This window comes from Camellia sinensis, chromosome 2 (genome assembly GCF_055761805.1).
Source record: "Camellia sinensis isolate YWXY chromosome 2, ASM5576180v1, whole genome shotgun sequence".
Lineage (NCBI taxonomy): Eukaryota > Viridiplantae > Streptophyta > Magnoliopsida > Ericales > Theaceae > Camellia > Camellia sinensis.
In genome coordinates this window covers 122,899,933-122,918,419 of record NC_138962.1, presented here as the reverse complement: position 1 = coordinate 122,918,419, position 18,487 = coordinate 122,899,933, and the positions used below count along the sequence as shown (strand labels likewise).

Sequence of the window (18,487 nt, the reverse complement as noted above, 5' to 3'; positions counted from 1 at the left end):
AATAATGCAAGTATACAAGGTAACAGGTACTAATTAACATAAATAAGTAGGTTTAAGACCCAAAACGCTACACATTTACAGTAATTTTACAACATCCACTCAACACAGCCAAACTTAAAATACAGAAATTCTTAGCTTGGGCTATTCAAGGTGAACAATAGGACTATAAACGAAATAATTTGTATATAGCCATGGAAAAGGCCATGAATATACAAAAACCAATCTAAAAAACCAGCCCTTGCTCACAATAGCCAAGAATAAACTCTAAACTATAACAATCAGGTTATACACAGCTGAATGAGACAAGTACAGAATCTAGCTCAAACCATTATGACTTGAAAAACTCCAGTCCAACAAGGGAGCACCATCTCACAAATCCTTTCTCCACCATAGAAACTTGAAATCACAGCAGTCCCATTTAGATGTTCAATAGATAAAACCATATGTTCATTTATCTTAATCTGAAAGACCAAATCTGTTTCATAGATCTAAACAGTTCCAGCCCCACTTAAGATGCAGCAATCCAAACTCTACTAGAATGGTGCATCTTTGAAAGATCAATTAAATACGCTTGAAAAGAACTAAAAGCTTCAAACAAAAAAACTACAAACAAAACTATACCTCTGATGAAGCATCAGCAAAACAGATTCTATGCAACCCAGACAATTTCCTCTCAGAGAATCCAACAAAAACAAGTGACCAAAAACCGCAAAATGAAAACCTAATTTCTGGTCCAACATCAACACTCAACAGTAGCACCACTTGAGCCAAGGTCTGGAATGCCGCTGCAATAGGCTTTTCAAAATATATTCTTCTTTTTTGTCCTAGAGGAGATGATGGTGGTGTATAGCTTTCCATGAAGAACACAATGATACATATGGAAACATAGCACAATGAAGCATATCATTTCACATTAACTTTAAAAATAATACGAAACACACTATCCTCAAATTGAAAAAGAGAAAGAAGAAAATAACCACACAAAAAAATAAAATAAAATAAATAAAATAAGTGTCCAACTAACAACAGCTAATAGTAATACAGAAGAGCAAGGGAGATTACTATGATCAATGTTGCTCTACATCAAACCAGAAAAAGACAGAAGTTCGAGCATAAATAGCTCGAACTCGCTGCACTGCCAGGGTTCCACTTGTTGAAACTGCCTTTGCACCTCCTTCGATACGAGTGCGAGAAACGGAGACGCCATCGCCACGACCATTATTCACCAAGGATGGGAAGACCTCAGGGCCATTGGCTGTGCTCACGATCGCATATGAAAGGTAGTCTAAGGGGTTGGACTCGCATTGAAGAATACACCCATCAATTATCAGCCTCCCACTCCTATGAAGCAAGCAGCAGCCTAGCTCTGCCTTCACCGTTAAGTTTGCGACTTTGCAGGTGGACAGGAACTCCAATGCACTGCCCAAACACAAGGAACAGTGCGTACAATTTATTTTGTCAGCAGTGAAAACAAACACTACCGAGTATCTAGGAGCCAACCCCAACCACTTTTTTCTGATTGACTTGGCATAAAAACCAGATTGCTTTTTACATTTAATAGAAATCTTGAAAGATAAATCTATTTTAAAATTCAAGTTTTTGAAAACATTTAGAATAAATTTTCACTTTACAACACTAAAAATTTTAAAAAAACAGCCAGTGCATCTTGAATAATTTTACCAAATGTAAGTTTTCACATCTTGAATATTTTACAAAATGTTATCATCAAGTGGAGAAAATTCTAAAATCATATAGTCCAACATGTACCCAAAAAATTCCAGGGATTGAATCAGGCAAGGCTAACCTAGTCACGGGCCCCATACACTAAGCATTTGCCTGCCACCTTCAGCCTTGGGGCTCAGAGGTAATCCTTTAAACAAAAATAACTGCCAAATTCACCAGCTCGGAAGTGGCTCCTAAAATTCCCATAAGCTACTGAGTACAAGTAAGAGGTACAATAAAAACTTGCAAACCTGTCTGAGCCTCGAGAACAGGTAAGTGTTGTATCATCTGGAAGCTCACCTCCACCAATCTGGAAAAAGATGAGGTAAAATATGCACATGGTAATGTTCTGTATTCAAGAATTACATTTCTACACTCTGGTATACAGTTAAGTAGGGCGTCCTTGAATTAAGCAGGAAATGTGTACAATGGTCTATGGTGCTGAGATTAAAAAGGGAAAGCCCAGTAAGCAAGCTCAAATAAACATAGCTTTTGTAGACTTTTAAAACCACTTTTCCAGCTCTGGAAACCCAAGAAACTTCATCCAACTTGGTTTTCACAAGCATGGATTCACAACAGAAATATAGTAAATTTGGTTTTTGTTGCCAAAAACCACAAAAATATCAGCAGGACTAATGGAATTCCTTACTTAGAAACAAAAAATTCTAAATAGGCTAGAATACATGCATGTTACAGTATCGATCTTAAGTTACAAGAACTTAATTATCAATCAATGACGTGAACAGAAATATTCACTGATAACTATAACCAAGAGTAGATATCAACCCATAAGAAGAAAGACAAGGGACTATAAACAAAAGCAAACAATATGCGCAGCATCAGATGCTCAGACACCAATTGAAATTACTACAACCCACAACCATCTATGAGAGGAAAATTAACATGATTTTTGAAACCTTATTGACTATGAAGCACGGACACGGATACGGACACGGACACGAACACGAACACGAACACGAACACGAACACGGACAAGGGACACGGCAATTTCCAAAAAGTGGGGGCACGGACACAACGGGAGACACATCAAATATACATAAATTTATATATATTTTTTTATTTGCTAACAAAAACTAACATAATAACATTAATTCAATAAATATAATATATAAATAAATACATATAAATTAAAACAAATATATATATATATATATAATTTATAAAGGCTATATATATAATATACAAATAAAAACATATATATACACATATTATATATAAGTATAATTTATAAAAATATATATACATACATATATATCTATATACTAATATTCTAGGTTATATATATATATATATATGTCTATATATGTCACAGATCTTGATCAAAGATGGAGAGATGAGAGAAACAAAGCTCTCGAAGGTGAGCGAGAGAGAGATAGAGTGAGAAATCGAAGGTGTCGCTCGTAGAAGGTCGTCGGACTTTCAAAAGTCGTCATTGTTTGTTGAGATTGAAGGCAAGACAAAGACAGATGGAGATCGAGGTTGTCGCTCGTCGCTTGTCAAGTTCATCATCTCTTCTGGTTAGGGCAAATACCAGGTCACTCACTCCTCTCTTCTCTCTTTCTCTCCTCTCTTCTTCTCTCTTTCTTCTCTTCTGATTTCCTTGCCATGTCCCCGCCGTGTCCCAAACCCAAAAAAAAAAACAAAAAACAAAAAAAAAGGGGGACAAGCCAAATGGCATGTCCTGTATGTGTCCATGGCATGTCCCCATTTCTGACACCGCTATAGCACTGAATTTGCCGTGTCCATGCTTCATAGCTTATTGATGAGAGAGGAAACCTCTAAACAGAAACACAGGGCAAGAAAATCAGCAGTTGTATCAAAAATATATTAGCATAAAGCCATAAACTAGAAGCATGTCAGAGCTGTTTTCAGTAGGGCAAGTCAAATACCTAGCAAGCATAAATTTCACATTATAGTGACATTTCAAATAAAAAAAAGCCTCAGACATACCAGGCAGAGTGGCTTTCTAATCTGAATGTTAGAAGCAATGTGAGCTCCCCCGGCTGCAATAAGAATTGTGTCACCAGGCCTACATGGCACATAGTCTTGGTGAGGCTTTCCAAGCTTACTTTATCACCCTGAACGAAATATAAGGAAATGAATCGTTACTAACCTTGCAGCAGAGACTGCTACTTCAATGTTGGGAAAAACTCCAGGCTGAGACAAGTCTTTGACAGACCGGTCTACTCGCAGCCAAAGACGAGGATGACATGCCAGGAAAAGCCATCTGTGGCAAACGAGGGCGGTGTTATACCGATCTGCAAACTCAATAGCAATTCGTGAAAGAGACCACAAAGTTATATCATACATGCATAGAATTTTGGTTTCATTTTCAGCAGTTCAATTGCAAAGAATTTCTGAAAATGAGTATGCATATTATATAGGCTTTAAACCTCCTCTGATAAGGCTAATATTCTGCAAATTTGATCAAAACACTTTTCTATTTAAGTAAATTTGACCAGCACTCTGTAATAACCTATGTATTACTTTTACCCATTTTATGTTGGTATTTATGAATTCCTTGTATTAATATGTTTATCCAGAATTAAGTGTGTATTCTATTTGAATTCAAAACTTCAAAATTTAATCATCTCAATTGAGATTTCAAATAATTGATCATGTAATTTTGGTTCGAGTTAAAATGTTGTTACTTCCACTTAATTCATATTATTTTCTTATGAATAATTTCTAGGTGGATTTGTGAACATGATTTGTGGTTAAATTAATTAAGATTAGCTAACTAGTGGGAGATTAATTAAGTATATTACATGTGTTGGCTTGTAAGGTGGACACACCTCATCCATAAAAGGATTGGGAGAAGGATATGTCCCATATCATGCAATGCAAGTGAGGTACAGATACAAGTCTCTCATTGTTCTTTTGTTTAATGTTAAGAGACAGTTCAAGGGAAAATTATGAAGCTTGACCAAGGAAATCCAGTCCTATACTATACTCGTATTCTTGTTACAAATTGTAAAGGAACTAATTAACCCACATAAATTGGTGAAAATTTGTGCATGTGTGTGAAATTTGAGCTAAAACAATATTTTAGGAAATTTTCATGTGTGAGATTACCATTCCACAGTAGAGTTGAAATTTTAACACCATATTGTTGTCTTGGGCCCTTAAATAACTTCTGTTTAAAAATCCAGCAAGCTGTTCTACATCATTTTGGTTTGGTATCAAAGCTTCAAGATCCTACCTTTGTTCACCACCAATTTTTTTATTTTTTATTTTTTATTTTTTCTTCTTACAATGGTGTCAAACGCTGAATTGAACTCCAAGTTTAAAGCATTCTCAAAAGATTATAAGGCTACCAAGGAAGAAGATATTGCGATGTTAAAGAGCAATGTGAATACTATCAAGACAAGTTTGAAAGAATTAAAAGCTTGCTATTTCAAAAGAAACTACTATCAAGGAGCAAAAAGATGATAATATTGAGGTTCTTGAAGAAGCTACAAAATAGTGAGATAAACATGTAATAATGAGGTTATTGAAGGGAAGAAGGGAAAATTAATGTGCTTACTAAAGAAAGCATGAAAGAACATATTGATCAAGATTCTAAAGCCAAGGACGCCAAAGAAAAAGATGAGAATGCAACAAAACTTTTTTCTTTACACAAGAAAAAGGAAGTTCATGTTGAGTTTATTATTCCAAATAAATCAACATAACGTTGAGCTTTTTGGTTTTCTCATTGTTAGTTAAAGAAGAATAATTTGAATGGAAGCGAGTCAGAGAGTCCAAAATCCTTATACTTCCAACATTATAAAACTCGACTTCGAGTTTTTTCAAATGCAGGGGACGATGATGAAGATCAGGGAAAGAAGAGAAATGACAAATTTGGAATTTCATATGAAGCATGTTTAGGGTATCAAGGATTGAAGTTTTAGATTAATTTTGAGTCCTTATTTGTATTTATTATAATTTACTATGTTGCTAGACAGATTTATATTATTGTAATAGGTCTTACGCTCCGTTTGTTTGGATAGAAAACGTTGTCCACATTTTCTGTATTTTCTGGTGTTTGGTACAACGGAAAATGAAAGTCAACAGAAAATATTTTATACGGTCAACAAAAAACAAGACTATATAGGCAAAACATGTTTTCCATTTTTAAAAGGCGGAAAACATTTTTCGGACCAAAGTCTTACTAATATCACCACACTACTACCGCCACTCTCACGATTTGATTTATTATTTTGATTGGCTTTTTGATTTATAAATATTAGGGTTTGCATTGTATTATTTAGCTTTGAAATAAAATTAAGTATTGAAGACTCTGGTTGTGTTAGTGTTGTGGCCCTTTTCTTCTTCTCCTCTCTTCTGTTTCCCCTACTGCATATTACATCTTCCATACATGTATGTTTTGTATAAGTTGGATGACCAACTTGTTTTGGAGGCAAAGTTGTGATGTATTGTATGTATCAAGCACTTGATTTGTTTGGAAAATGATGTTGGTTACATTGTCCTCTCACTAATTAATGATGGAATGATAGTGGTTTACAGAGTCATCTAAATGTTTACAGATAATTTTGAATTAGCTACCACCAATATATATTCCAATTTGCATCAGTAGAGGCCTTTTGTAGCTTAGACTACGGGCTAGTAATGTCCACCCATTCCGAAGGGTTCAGGGTAGGGATGCATCACAAACTAGGTCCTATTGTCATATATGATAGCTTAGGAAAATTATACAATCACATATCCCAGTGTTTTGAAAAGCGCACTTAGGCGCACGCCTAAGCTCAAGGCGAGGCAAGGCGCAGCTTTGCGCCTCAGGCCTGGTGAGGCGAGGCGACATAGGGGAAGCGCTGCCTAGGCGATGAGGCGAGCGCCTTATTACGAAACGCAAGGCGAGCGCCTTGTGCGCCTCGGCGTTCTGTGTGGATACCCACATGGGATGAAATCACATTTACAGTATAAAATTTTCAAAACGTGAGTCAAAAGAGCAAAAACATTATTAAAAAAAAAACCCCAGTGGAGAAAAAGAAGAAGACGCGACGAGTACATACCACGCCACGCCTCTTCTTCTCTTCTCTGCTTCTCTTCTCTCTCTGCTTCTTCTCTTCTGCTTCGTCTTCTCTTCTCTTCTTTCGTCGTCTTCTCTCTCGCGATCGCTCTCGCCTTCTCTCTCGCGATCACGATCGCGATCTCTCTCTCTCGCTTCTCTCTTCTATCTCTCTTTATCTTCCCGATTCATATATATATATATATATATAATATTATATAATACCTATTATATAATATATAATATATAATATACTTATAGATATTAGATAATATATAAAATATAATTGATTCAAATATAAAATATATAATACAATATTATATAATACCTATTATATAATATATAACATACTTATAGATAATATGTAAAATATAATATATACTTATACATAGTAATAAAAAAAAAATACACATGTATATAAAATAAAATAAAAAAATTAATTAAAACACATTATTTAAAAAATATAATAAATAAATAAAATAATATATATATTAAAAATTTTTTTTTTTTTCCTCTCTTCTTTTTAAAAAAATTAATAATATACATATTAAATATTTGCTTATGTTGAAAATTGTACTATATTAATATTTTGCTTAACTTCTATAACTTGCGTTTCGCTTTGATGAGGCGCCCGCCTCACCTCGCGTTTCGACGCTTAGGCTCCAGGTGACCTTGGCGTCTCGATGCGCCTAAAGCTTTTTAAAACACTGACATATCCTACCATAGAGCCTAGTGACTATAATGTCTGCTTTTAAAACAAAATATACATTTTCCAAAATGCCTCTCTCCCTCCCTCCTAAATGCCATAAAATTGTTTCTTTTCTTCTTTTTTTTCCTCTATCCATATCCATTCAAATGTAAGGGCATGCATGCATATTTTATCATATTTTATGGGGAGGAAACTAGCCTTCTCATGGCTCACTCAAATTCTCTACATTTTTGCATGTCTATTAACAAGAATGCGTTGCTTTGCTCCACTGAGTTGCTTCAATTACAACAGTCGCAACGAGGCACTTAAATCCTTCCATGTCTACTAATATTAAATGGGCAAGTCATAAAGATTTTATTGTAATTAATCTATTTAAGTTTGAATAGTGAAGTAGTGTCCCAATTCCCTATCCTTTCATTCATTGATTGGACACCTCACGCACTGCACATACTTGCTTCTAAAAGCAATTAATAATATATTAAGAAGCACCGACACTTCAAAGAAGGGGTTGTGTTTGTGTCGAACACTAACACTCATTGGATAGTGTCGGACGCACATCCAAACATGTCTTATTACTTAAGTTGTAATGACCAGATAAATTTGAACTTCTAATTAATGAAATTAAGCCCCAATTAAGTTTAATTAATTATAATTAAGCCTAGAAGTATCCCTATTCATTTTAGTTAAACCTCCGTCGGTTATACACAGTCAATTATCTAGGTTTGCATGCACCGAATCTCAAGCCAACCCGGGACCCAAGGGATAGACCCTCCGGGCCTAGTAGGTGATGTTAATGTGACCATAGAGTCAATCATCTTAAATTAGAATTTAATTGCTTGTTGAGAAAGGCAGTGTAACAACTGTCTCAAGTTGCATGCATGTGACACCCCAAATGATGCCATGTATTAATACCACATTCATTTCTATATTCAAATGTCCTAAGTCAAATTAACTATTTCATTACATAAAATACTTGAATTAAAGCTTAGAAATAAATAGTTAAGAAGCTCTGAACATGTGAATTTCCTTGTCAATATTAACAGTTGGGAAGTAGTCTTCTCCTGAACTTAGAAAACAAATGTGTGTAACATCAAGACCTTCTTGTATGATAAAATTATATCTCATCCTTGTTTAATTTTTCTTGCATTCCATTAGAAGTTGGGACATGAATCGCTTAGATACCAACTTAGAAATGTAAGCTACAGTTAGAGAATTTTGAAAGCACAAATCCCTTAGATTGTGTTGAGAATTAGAGAATTACTTTCTCTTGAACCTAGAAAAGGAGTAGGTACCACACCAGAAGCATTCTTGCTTGACATGAACCAACACTTGACCTTAATTACCTTACATGGCAATAGAGATAAGAATGCGGATTAATTAAACTAATGAAGGAGCCAAGAGATGAAGGTAACACCTCAAAATTACATCTCCTGCTTTGGAGGATAAGGAAAACAAATTAGAGATAAGTTTCCCCTTTAATTATAAAACAAAATAAGAGAGAAAGAGGGAGAAAAATCTGCTGGAGTCTTAGAGAGGAGAGAGATGAGATAGAAGGGAAGAAGAAGAAGAAGAAGAAAGAGAGAAAGAAGAAGAAAAATCTGCTGGAGTCTTAGAGAGGAGAGTGTTAAGTGTTAGGGGTAGTTTGGTTTTTATGTATTATTCTTATTAGTATAAATAGTTGTGTGTAAGGGGGAAACCCCATGTTTTTTGCATTAAGGAATACAGCAGCTCTCTCTCTCTCTCTCTCGTTCTTCTTCCTCTTCTTCTTCTTCTTCTTCTTCTTCTTCTTCTTCTTCTTCTTCTCATCATCATCTATACATTCAACATGGTATCAGAACAATATCTTCCTCCTTGAAGATGATTCCTCTCATTCTTTAGGTACGTCTATAGTAGCAGCAGTAGCAACCAAAAAAAAAAAAATCAATATGCTCAAAATGTAATGGGTATTCACCCTGTAATCTCCTTTTGATGTTTTGGTCCTTGATTGCTTTTTCTAATTTTTTTGATTTTTCGTCAATTTTGGGTGATTTTTCGAAAGTTGTTGTTCGAACCCTTTTTGCTTGGATTTGTCTCTTCCTCTCACATCTGTGGGAGCCGACTGTAACCCTTAAATGGTTTATTTCGACCCTACCTTGGCTTTTTTCTGCGTTTTGGATGATCTGCTTCAGTTTTTTGGTTTGTAGGTGATCTGGTTACTGTGTTCTGGGATACTCTTGCCCTTTTTTAGCCTTAAAATGTGAGTTGCTGAGTTGGTTCAGTGTTTTCTGGATTTGTTTGATATCTTGCTTGTGTTTCTGCACCATCTTTCTCTCATCTAATGGTTGCCAACGAAGGTAAGGGCAAGGAGGAGAGTGGACTGAGTCATAGTATGACTCTTGGTGATAGTCCATCTCTTCAGATTAGTCCGGTCAAGCTTAATGGTACCAATTACTTGATTTGGTCCCGCTCCTGTAGTCTTGCCATTGCCGCCCGGCGGTTGACAAGCTATATTATTGGTCACAAGATCTGGATAGCTGCCTCTTAGATGTATTCTCAACAGGGGAATGATGCACAGGCCTATGAATTGCGTAAGAAGATTAGGAGTTTGGATCAGAAGGATCGCTCTCTGGCAATCTACTATGTTGAGTTGAGTGGTTTATGGCAGGAGCTAGATTTCTACCAGAGTTTCCAGCCAGTTTGCTCCATGGATGCCACTATGTTTCAGCAGGCTATGGAGAAGGAGCGGGTGTATGACTTTCTTGCTGGCCTAAATTTGGAGTATGATCAGATACGGGTTCAGGTGTTAGGTCGCTCTCCGTTTCCTACATTGCGTGAGGCTTATGCACTGGTTCAACAGGAGGAGAGTCGTCGTAGTGCTATGGTGCATGCTCCTGTTCCAGATCGGTCAGCGATGGTTATCGGCCCCAAGTGACATGATACTCCACCTTGTCAGCCTCAAGGTGGTGGTAAGGGTCCATTGGTTGATCGTGACCAGTTGAAGTGTGAGTATTGTGGGAAAGATAGACATGATAAAGAATATTGTAGGAAGTTGCATGGCTGCCCTACTCGAGGCTGTGGTCGTGGTCGTGGTCGTGGTGTTCGTCCTCAAGCACATGTTTCTAAGACTACTGTTAGTGCCTCGAATGATGCTAATTCTATTTCCCAGGATGAGCTTCACACTCTCAGACGTTTGATGGCTCGACTTGATTCTTCATCTGCCTTAGCTCCTTCCTCTTCTGCCTCTTCCAACTTTGCCCACACAGGTATTTCTACTAGTGCACTTAGTGCCTTTTCGTCATCTCCTTGGATTATTGATTCTGGTGCTACCAATCACATGACGGGTACTTCTAATTTTTTCCATTCTTATTCACCTAATTCTGGACGAGATAAGGTTAGAGTGGCTGATGGCACTTTATCTTCCATCTCCGGCAAGGGTTCTGTTCATTGCACCTCTTTACTTTCGTTGTCATCTATTCTTCATATTCCTAATTTTTTAACTAACTTACTTTCTGTTAGTAGCCTTACTACTGCTCTCAATTGCTCTGTAACATTTTTTCTGACTCATTGTGTCTTTTATGAACTAGCTACGGAGAAAATGATTGGCAGTGATAGAGCACAAAGTGGATTGTACTTTCTGGATGCCATTCCTACCTCACATTTGTCCTCTCATGCTCTTCAAAGCACTTCTGGCTCCTCCCTTCATCTTCTTCATCAGTGGCATCGCCGTTTGAGGCATCCTTCCTTTAGCATTTTAAAGCAACTTTTTCCTTTATTAGTTCATGATTGTCCTAGGAATAACTTTGTTTGTGATGCTTGTGAGCTTGCTAAGTATAAACGTACTTGTTATCCTTCAATTAATAAAAGAAGTACTTTTCCTTTTATTCTTATTCATACCGATGTGTGGGGTCCTTCCCCTGTGGTTTCTACCTCTGGTTATCGGCGGTTTGTCACCTTTATTGATTGTTATTCCCGTGTGACTTGGATTTATTTACTTCGCACTAAAATTGAGGTTTTCTCGTGCTTCAAAAGTTTTCACAAATGTTATCCAATCTCTTCAATGCTACTATCAAAATTCTTAGGAGTGATAATGGGACTGAATATGTTGATGGCGCTTTCAGGGCATACCTCGAGGAGCATAGCATTCTTTATCAAACTAGTTGTATTGGCATCCTGAACAGAATGGAGTTGCTGAACGCAAGAATGGCCACCTCCTTGAGGTTGCTCGCTCTCTCTTGTTTACCATGAACGTTCCTAAGTCTTTTTGGGGATGTTCTTCTTACTGCGGCTTACCTTATTAACCGTATACCTTCTAGTGTCCTCCACTTCCAAATTCCTCTTGAGCTTCTTCCTGTGACTTATCCCGCTTCTTCCCTTCCGCCTTGGGTTTTTGGTAATGTCTGTTTTGTTCATCTTCAACCTCGTACTCGTGGGAAGCTTGATCCTAAGGCTGTCCGGTGTGTCTTTCTTGGTTATTCTGCTACTCAGAAGGGCTACAAATGCTATGACCCTCACACTCATAAGTTGTACGTTAGAATGGATGTCACCTTCCGTGAATTTGAGTCCTTTTTTTCTGGTCCTCCACTATTTCCTTAGGAGGAGAGTGGTATTAATGAGATTGCGGATGAGACGGCATCACATCAACATGAGTTGTCTTTTTTCCTTTCTAATCGCGGGCTGTTATTTGTGATGAGGGGGAGCCTAGCAGTTCTGTTGATGAGTCGTCGGATATCGATGGTCGTTTGGACAGAGCTAATCTTAAGACTTATTCACCGCGTCAGAAAGAGCAGGCTTCTCTTGTGCCACCAAGTCAATCATCACAGTTCCACACCTAATTTCCACTGCCTCTACAGGTAATGATTCTCAACCCATTTCTTCACCTGTTGTTGATGGTCCTATTACTGATGACTTGAGTCTTCCTATTGCTCTCAAAAAGGGGATTAGAGCCCATATTCAACACTCTATTTTCTAAATTCGTGTCATATGATTCGTTGTCTTCTCCATATCGTACTTTTGTTTCGTATCTTTCTTCTGTGTGTATTCCGCAAGGTTGGAAAAAAGCCATCAATGATCCTAAGTAGAAAGTAGCTATGGTAGAAGAGATGCAATAACACATGGGAGTTAGTGTCTCTTCATAAGGGGAAAAAATCAGTCGGATATAAGTGGGTGTTCACCATTAACCACAATGCAGATGGGACGATTGAACCGTACAAAGCAAGACTAGTGGCTAAGGGATTTACCCAGACATATGGAATAGATTTTCAAGAAACTTTTGTCCCGGTAGCAAAGATGAATTCCATTCGAGTTATTCTGTCGTGTGATGCTAATTTGGAATGGCCTTTACAGCAACTAAATGTGAAGAATGCTTTTCTTCATAGGGATTTGGAGGAGGAGGTATATATGAATGTACCTCCAAGATTCTCATCTCAGTCTACAGTTGAAAAGGTTTGTAGATTGAAGAAGGCTTTGTACGATTTGAAACAATCTCCTAGAGCCTGGTTTGGTAAATTCCTAAAGGCAATGGGATTTGGGTATCAGCAAAGCAATGCGGATCACACCTTGTTTGTCAAACGCAATGTACATAAGGTAAGAGTGCTTATTGTATATGTGGATGACATAGTTGTGACAGGTAATGATGAGGAGGAGGAGGTGACCCATCTCAAGACACAGTTAGCCAAAGAGTTTAAGATAAAAGATCTTGGTCCACTGAGATACTTTCTTGGGATTGAAGTTGCCAGATTTGATAAAGGCATCTTCATTTCTGAAAAGAAATACATTCTAGATCTTCTTGAGGAAACCGGCATTTTGGGCTGCAGAGCGGTTGATTCACCGATTGAGACTAATCATCGGTCTTTGTAGTGGGGTTGGTGAGCCTGTGGAGAAGGAAAGGTACCAAAGACTTGCGGGAAGACTGATATATCTATCATACTCGTCCAGATATTGCCTATGCAATTGGGATAGTGAATCAGTTTATGCATAATCCTCGTGCAACTCATTTGGATGCAGTCTATCGCATTTTGAGGTACCTTAAATCTGCCCCCTAAAAAAGAAATTTTGTTCTCTAATCATGGTCACTTGAGGTTGGAAGCATTCACAGATGCAAATTGGGCAGGCTCTATAGATGATCGACGCTCTACCTCCGGTTATTGTGCTTTTGTAGGGAGAAATCTAGTCACATGGCATAGTAAGAAGCAGGCGGAAGTTTCCAAATCTAGTGCTGAAGCTGAATACAGGGCTATGGCACATGGAACATGTGAACTAATGTGACTTCAATCTTTGTTGAGTGATATAGGGCTTGATTGGAGTGATCCCATGACTTTGTATTGCAACAACAAAGCTGTTATTAGTATTGCACACAATCTTGTCCAACATGACCGGACTAAGTATATTGAGATTGACAAACATTTCATTAAGGAAAAGTTGAATAAGGGCGTGATATGTATGCCTTTTGTTAAGTCTGAAGATCAACTGGCAAATATTTTTACTAAGGGTCTTAGTAGTAAAGTCTTTCACCCTATTTGTTGCAAGTTGGGCATAAGAAACATCTTTGCACCAACTTGAGGGGGAGTGTTAAGTGTTAAGGGTGGTTTGGTCTTTATGTATTATTCTTATTAGTATAAATAGTTGTGTAAGGGAGAAACCCTATGTTTTTTGAATTAAGGAATACAGCAGCTCTCTCTCTCTTCTTCTTCTTCTTCTTCTTCTTCTTCTTCTTCTTCGTATATTCAACAGAGAGATGAGATAGAAGGGAAGAAGAAGAAGAACAACAACAACAACAACAAAAGGGGAGTTTCAATCTTAGCCCAAAAATTAAGCAAAAATCACCAAAAGGTAAGGTTTTCAACCCTCTTTCACATGATATAAATATTAATCAACAAGAAAATGATTTAAGATATGTTCTTGATAGAATAAAAGAAAAGATATGGAAAAGAGATGAAAATAAGCTAGGTTAAGAAGAAATTGTAGGAATTCAACCATTTACTTGAACAAATCAAAAGATTTTGTGTCGAATCTTTCAATTAGTCATCCTACAACATTTTTGTATGTTTTGCATCATGTTTAGATGCCTTGAATTGAAGAAAATAGGAAGGAGTGAAAGAAAGATGGAAAAAGACTAAGCTAGGGAAGAAATGAATTTGAAATGATTAAGAGAAAGTGAGCAACCTTCACTAATTTAATCATATCTCTTTGTATATTTGGACTTTGGATGTGAGACTATCACCATTAGAAGCTAGACTTCCCGGGTTTGAATTTAGAATCAAGAATTGCCAAAAACCAAGTCCGGATAAGAGATATGCCCATTTGAAGTTCGAAGGTAAAACCCATCGGGAGGACTGCTTGAATCCGCACATGCAGCCCGGAGGCCCCACATGTGCAGCCAACAGAGCATTTGCTTAGTTTTTCTCCTTTTTCACCTTTTTGGCTTGTCAGGCCTTGTTTCGCCTAATTGGTACTTGAAACAAACTTGAACAAGACTTGAAAATGGACCTAAATGTATATAGTTTAGACAAATAATATAAACATAGGCTAGAACATTAGAATTAGAACCGAGAAGAGTAGTATTACATTGCTTTGGACTGTATTTCATTGAATGCTTGTATTATACTTGTGTAGGTTACATCTTTGGAAGTCTTCCCCTTTCCTAAGAGCTATTGGTGAGTAATATTATTGTAAAGTTACGCTTGATAAACTATTATTCAAATGCAAAACATATGCTATGTTTATGAAAGCAATGCTAATATTTTATCATGAATGAATGTCCTATACTCTTGTATCACATATGAAGATGACACCCTTGGAAACGTCCTAGTTATTGGGGGACATGATAACATGCCAATAACACCATGATGGCCAAGCTCTCTTGCCACCTTCGGGTGGGTTGTCTAATTGGTACCCGGGCCAGTTATTCATAGTCAATGTTCTTGGAATGTTCATCTCTACGTAAATGTTTGAAAGTTAAGCCTTGTATTATGATACACTTGTTAAGCTATGTTCGAGCGATGATTCTTGTACTATTTTTTTTTTTTTTTTTTTTTTGAGTAATTAAGTCATAAAATAAAACAGCAAAATATACAGATATACAAGGGGTATGCTCCAAGCCCTACTACAAAGCTAACAAACCCAACACAAAACTGAAAAAAAAAAAAAAAAAATACTAGAACATAACCTAACTAGGAAAGCAACAAACAAAACAACATAAAAGCAAGGAGCCAACTAGACAAGCACAAAGAGCAACCTAAGGCAGCAGCTCCTACAAACACACGTACAACAAAACAGCCGAGCAACGGCACCTAGAAGAAACAACCAAAAAGCATCTGTGAAGCAAGCCCATCAAAGTCCATCAGCAACATGAACAACATAGCCCAGATCAATAATGAAACAACAACCAGCAGCAGCCTGCCATCGGAGAGACCAGCAGCCTAAACAAAAGAAATCAAACTTAATTTCCTGTTCAACATCCACATATGACAGATATGGGGATGTTGAACAGCCAACCAATGAAGTATATCCCATGCACAGCCCGCATGAGTAAGCAAAAGAGAACTAGAAAAGAAAAGAGACGGGGATGACAAAGCCTATCCCTTGCACAATAAAGCAGTAATAACCAAAAACCAAAGAAGCAAAAACTAAACAAAATAAAGTTAACTCCTAAACATCCCACGAGGAGAGCATACTAAAAAAACATAAGGAATAAACCTTGCACACCCCACAAGGAAAGGGAAAATAACCAGAAGAAACCAAGGCAGGGCAGAAATCCCCAACAGCAGCAAGACTGAACCCCTTACATTCCATGCACAAATGTACTAAGTTTTATAAAGCTCGTCGACATTCATTCATTTACCACTTTATTTTGATATTATTTACTGGGTTTTGGCTCACCCCCTCTCCCTTATATGTGTGTAGGTGAAAGAGACGTATCACGGAGAGTTTGGCTTCTTAAGGTCTATGTGTATATCTTTGTGAGAAGAAATTGTATTTAGATTTGGAAGAAATGTTCTTATGAAAAGTTGTACTCTCAGTAAGAGAATTAAATAATGTAATCAAGAATGATGTATGTTTCATTTTATATAGATATGCACTGTTCTGAATAGATTTGCAAATGGACTCAATTAAATAAATTAATAGCTTCCGCAACTTAAAACAACATTTTGTCCCAATTATTACGTACTAGAGTCCAACTTGTTTCGTAAGTTAGGCCTTTGGTAGTCCATGACTACTAGCCGGTCATTGCATTATCCTGTTTGGGTCGTGACGGGGTCGTGACAATGCACCTGGGCTCAAACTAGCACGAGACCCAAGAAATGAACTCACCGGGCCCAGTATTGGATGTCAAAGTGGGACATATGTCACTTCAGGAGGTTCAACACCCCACTAACAGAAGTTGTTGCAGATTTTCAGGGATTTTCAGGATCTATAAATACAAGAAATGCAGCTGGAACAAAGCCACCCAATTAATCCAACATTCAACACAACTTAGTACATAGCCCAATTCTATTTATCCTTAATTTAGCCCTAGTTTAAGAGTAGACTTGAAAGGCATCTTTGCCATAGATTTAGCTTTAGTTTCTTAGTTTCCATGACATCCGTGTCAAATTAATGTTATTTTGGCCTTCATAGGCATTGTTTTGAGACTTAAATTGTGTTTCAATTCCGTTTTGCAACTTAATTTCATGTTTTCAAATTTGTTCTTATGCTTTTGTAATTTTAAATCCGTTGAATTTATAAAAGTATGTGTTTTGGTGTTCATTTCCCTTTATTTACCTCTCTTGTTGACATTAAAAACTCCATAAATCCTTTTGATTTAACCAAGAGGTCTTTTATCCCTTTGAGTCTCACATAGCCTCCTATTTTCAGAAGTCAGATTTTTTCCAAAAGTATTTCCACAACGTAGGCACTATTGCCTTGGCATGCCCGCAAATCACACAAATCCTCATGGTTTTAGCCAAAACTTTTGTTTTAATCAAAAGATAGAATTTTTGTATTTTTTGAACAAACACACTCAAATTCTGATTCAACAACACAATTTTAATCTTTAGATTGAAATTTGAATTGAATCGTGAATTGTATGATAAAAAAAAAGTCAATGTTTACACAGTTGAGCAGATATTTCTGAAGACCAATTGTTAAATCAAATTGTTTGAATTGAGCTAAAACAAGAGAAAAATAGATCGCATTATATTTGTCAAAATTTAGAACGTTATGAAGACAAATAGGTAAAATCACAAAAGGGTTTTCACGAAATGAAACACAAATGTGCAAATCTAAAGTGAAACAATAGAATTTACAATAAAACCAGGGATTATGAATTCACTTCAGGGTAAGCACACAAGTATAGATATAAGAGCAATCTGAACAATCTGATCTTGATTCATATTAATAGGCAAATGAATAACTTCGTTCCTTAATTTATTGAATCAAAACACTAGAATTGAAGTGAGAAAACAAATTTCCAGTTGCGGAACATGTAGAAAAATGGCAAATGGATAGTATATACCTGGAATAGGGGATAAGAAGCTGAAGATGTGCATAAGACAACCATCGTCAAGATTGTTTATATGCGAATAAGCCGACGACGACGAGTGTTCGGAGAAGCGCCTCCACTTTCGCTCCTCTTCCATTCCAATCGGATCAATTATGGTCACAGAGCTCACATCACAACCGCTCAGGCCTCTCCTCCTGCTTCTACGTCTCAGAATAAATTTTTTTATTTATTAGAATAATATCATATTCATGTTGGTCGGGCCGGGTCAGCTGGGCATTTCACTAACCTGACTTAATTAATTTTTTTTTTCCCTTATAAGTTTTTTTAAGTAATAATATGGTTGTTTGAGATGATCTATATAAATGTATTTTTTGATTTTTTAATTAAAAAATTTGAAAAAAAAATGTATGTCTGGAAAAAAAATTTGATTTTTTACTAAACAATGTATAATAAAATATTGTAACAAATATCAAAATTATCAAATTACCCTTCTTGACACAGTCAGCAACACTGCGCTGCCTTTTCAGGCATTTCAATTTTATTTTTTTTATGGGAATTTATGGCTTAT

At 36.7% G+C, this 18,487-nt stretch overlaps 1 protein-coding gene across 1 annotated transcript; it reads right to left on the bottom strand.

Annotated features, from left to right (window-relative positions):
- Positions 1-886: 886 nt before the first annotated feature.
- Positions 887-18,207, bottom strand: SKIP5 (SKP1/ASK-interacting protein 5). Its single transcript, XM_028247551.2, has 5 exons — positions 17,932-18,207; positions 3,857-4,001; positions 3,694-3,772; positions 1,974-2,032; positions 887-1,419 (listed from the first exon to the last, which is right to left on the bottom strand). The coding sequence occupies exons 1-5, from the start codon at positions 18,053-18,055 to the stop codon at positions 1,068-1,070; spliced, it is 759 nt and encodes a 252-aa protein (XP_028103352.2). The 5' UTR covers positions 18,056-18,207; the 3' UTR covers positions 887-1,067.
- Positions 18,208-18,487: the final 280 nt, after the last annotated feature.

What these genes read in the sequence shown, in the direction of transcription:
- SKIP5 (XM_028247551.2), bottom strand. Translation starts at nt 18,055, where the DNA reads ATGGAAGAGGAGCGAAAGTGGAGGCGCTTCTCCGAACACTCGTCGTCG. An exon ending in GTAGCAGTCTCTGCTGCAAG is followed by an intron (nt 3,773 to 3,856) that starts GTTAGTAACGAT and finishes TGTGCCATGTAG; the next exon opens with GCCTGGTGACACAATTCTTA. An exon ending in TTAGAAAGCCACTCTGCCTG is followed by an intron (nt 2,033 to 3,693) that starts GTATGTCTGAGG and finishes ATCTTTTTCCAG; the next exon opens with ATTGGTGGAGGTGAGCTTCC.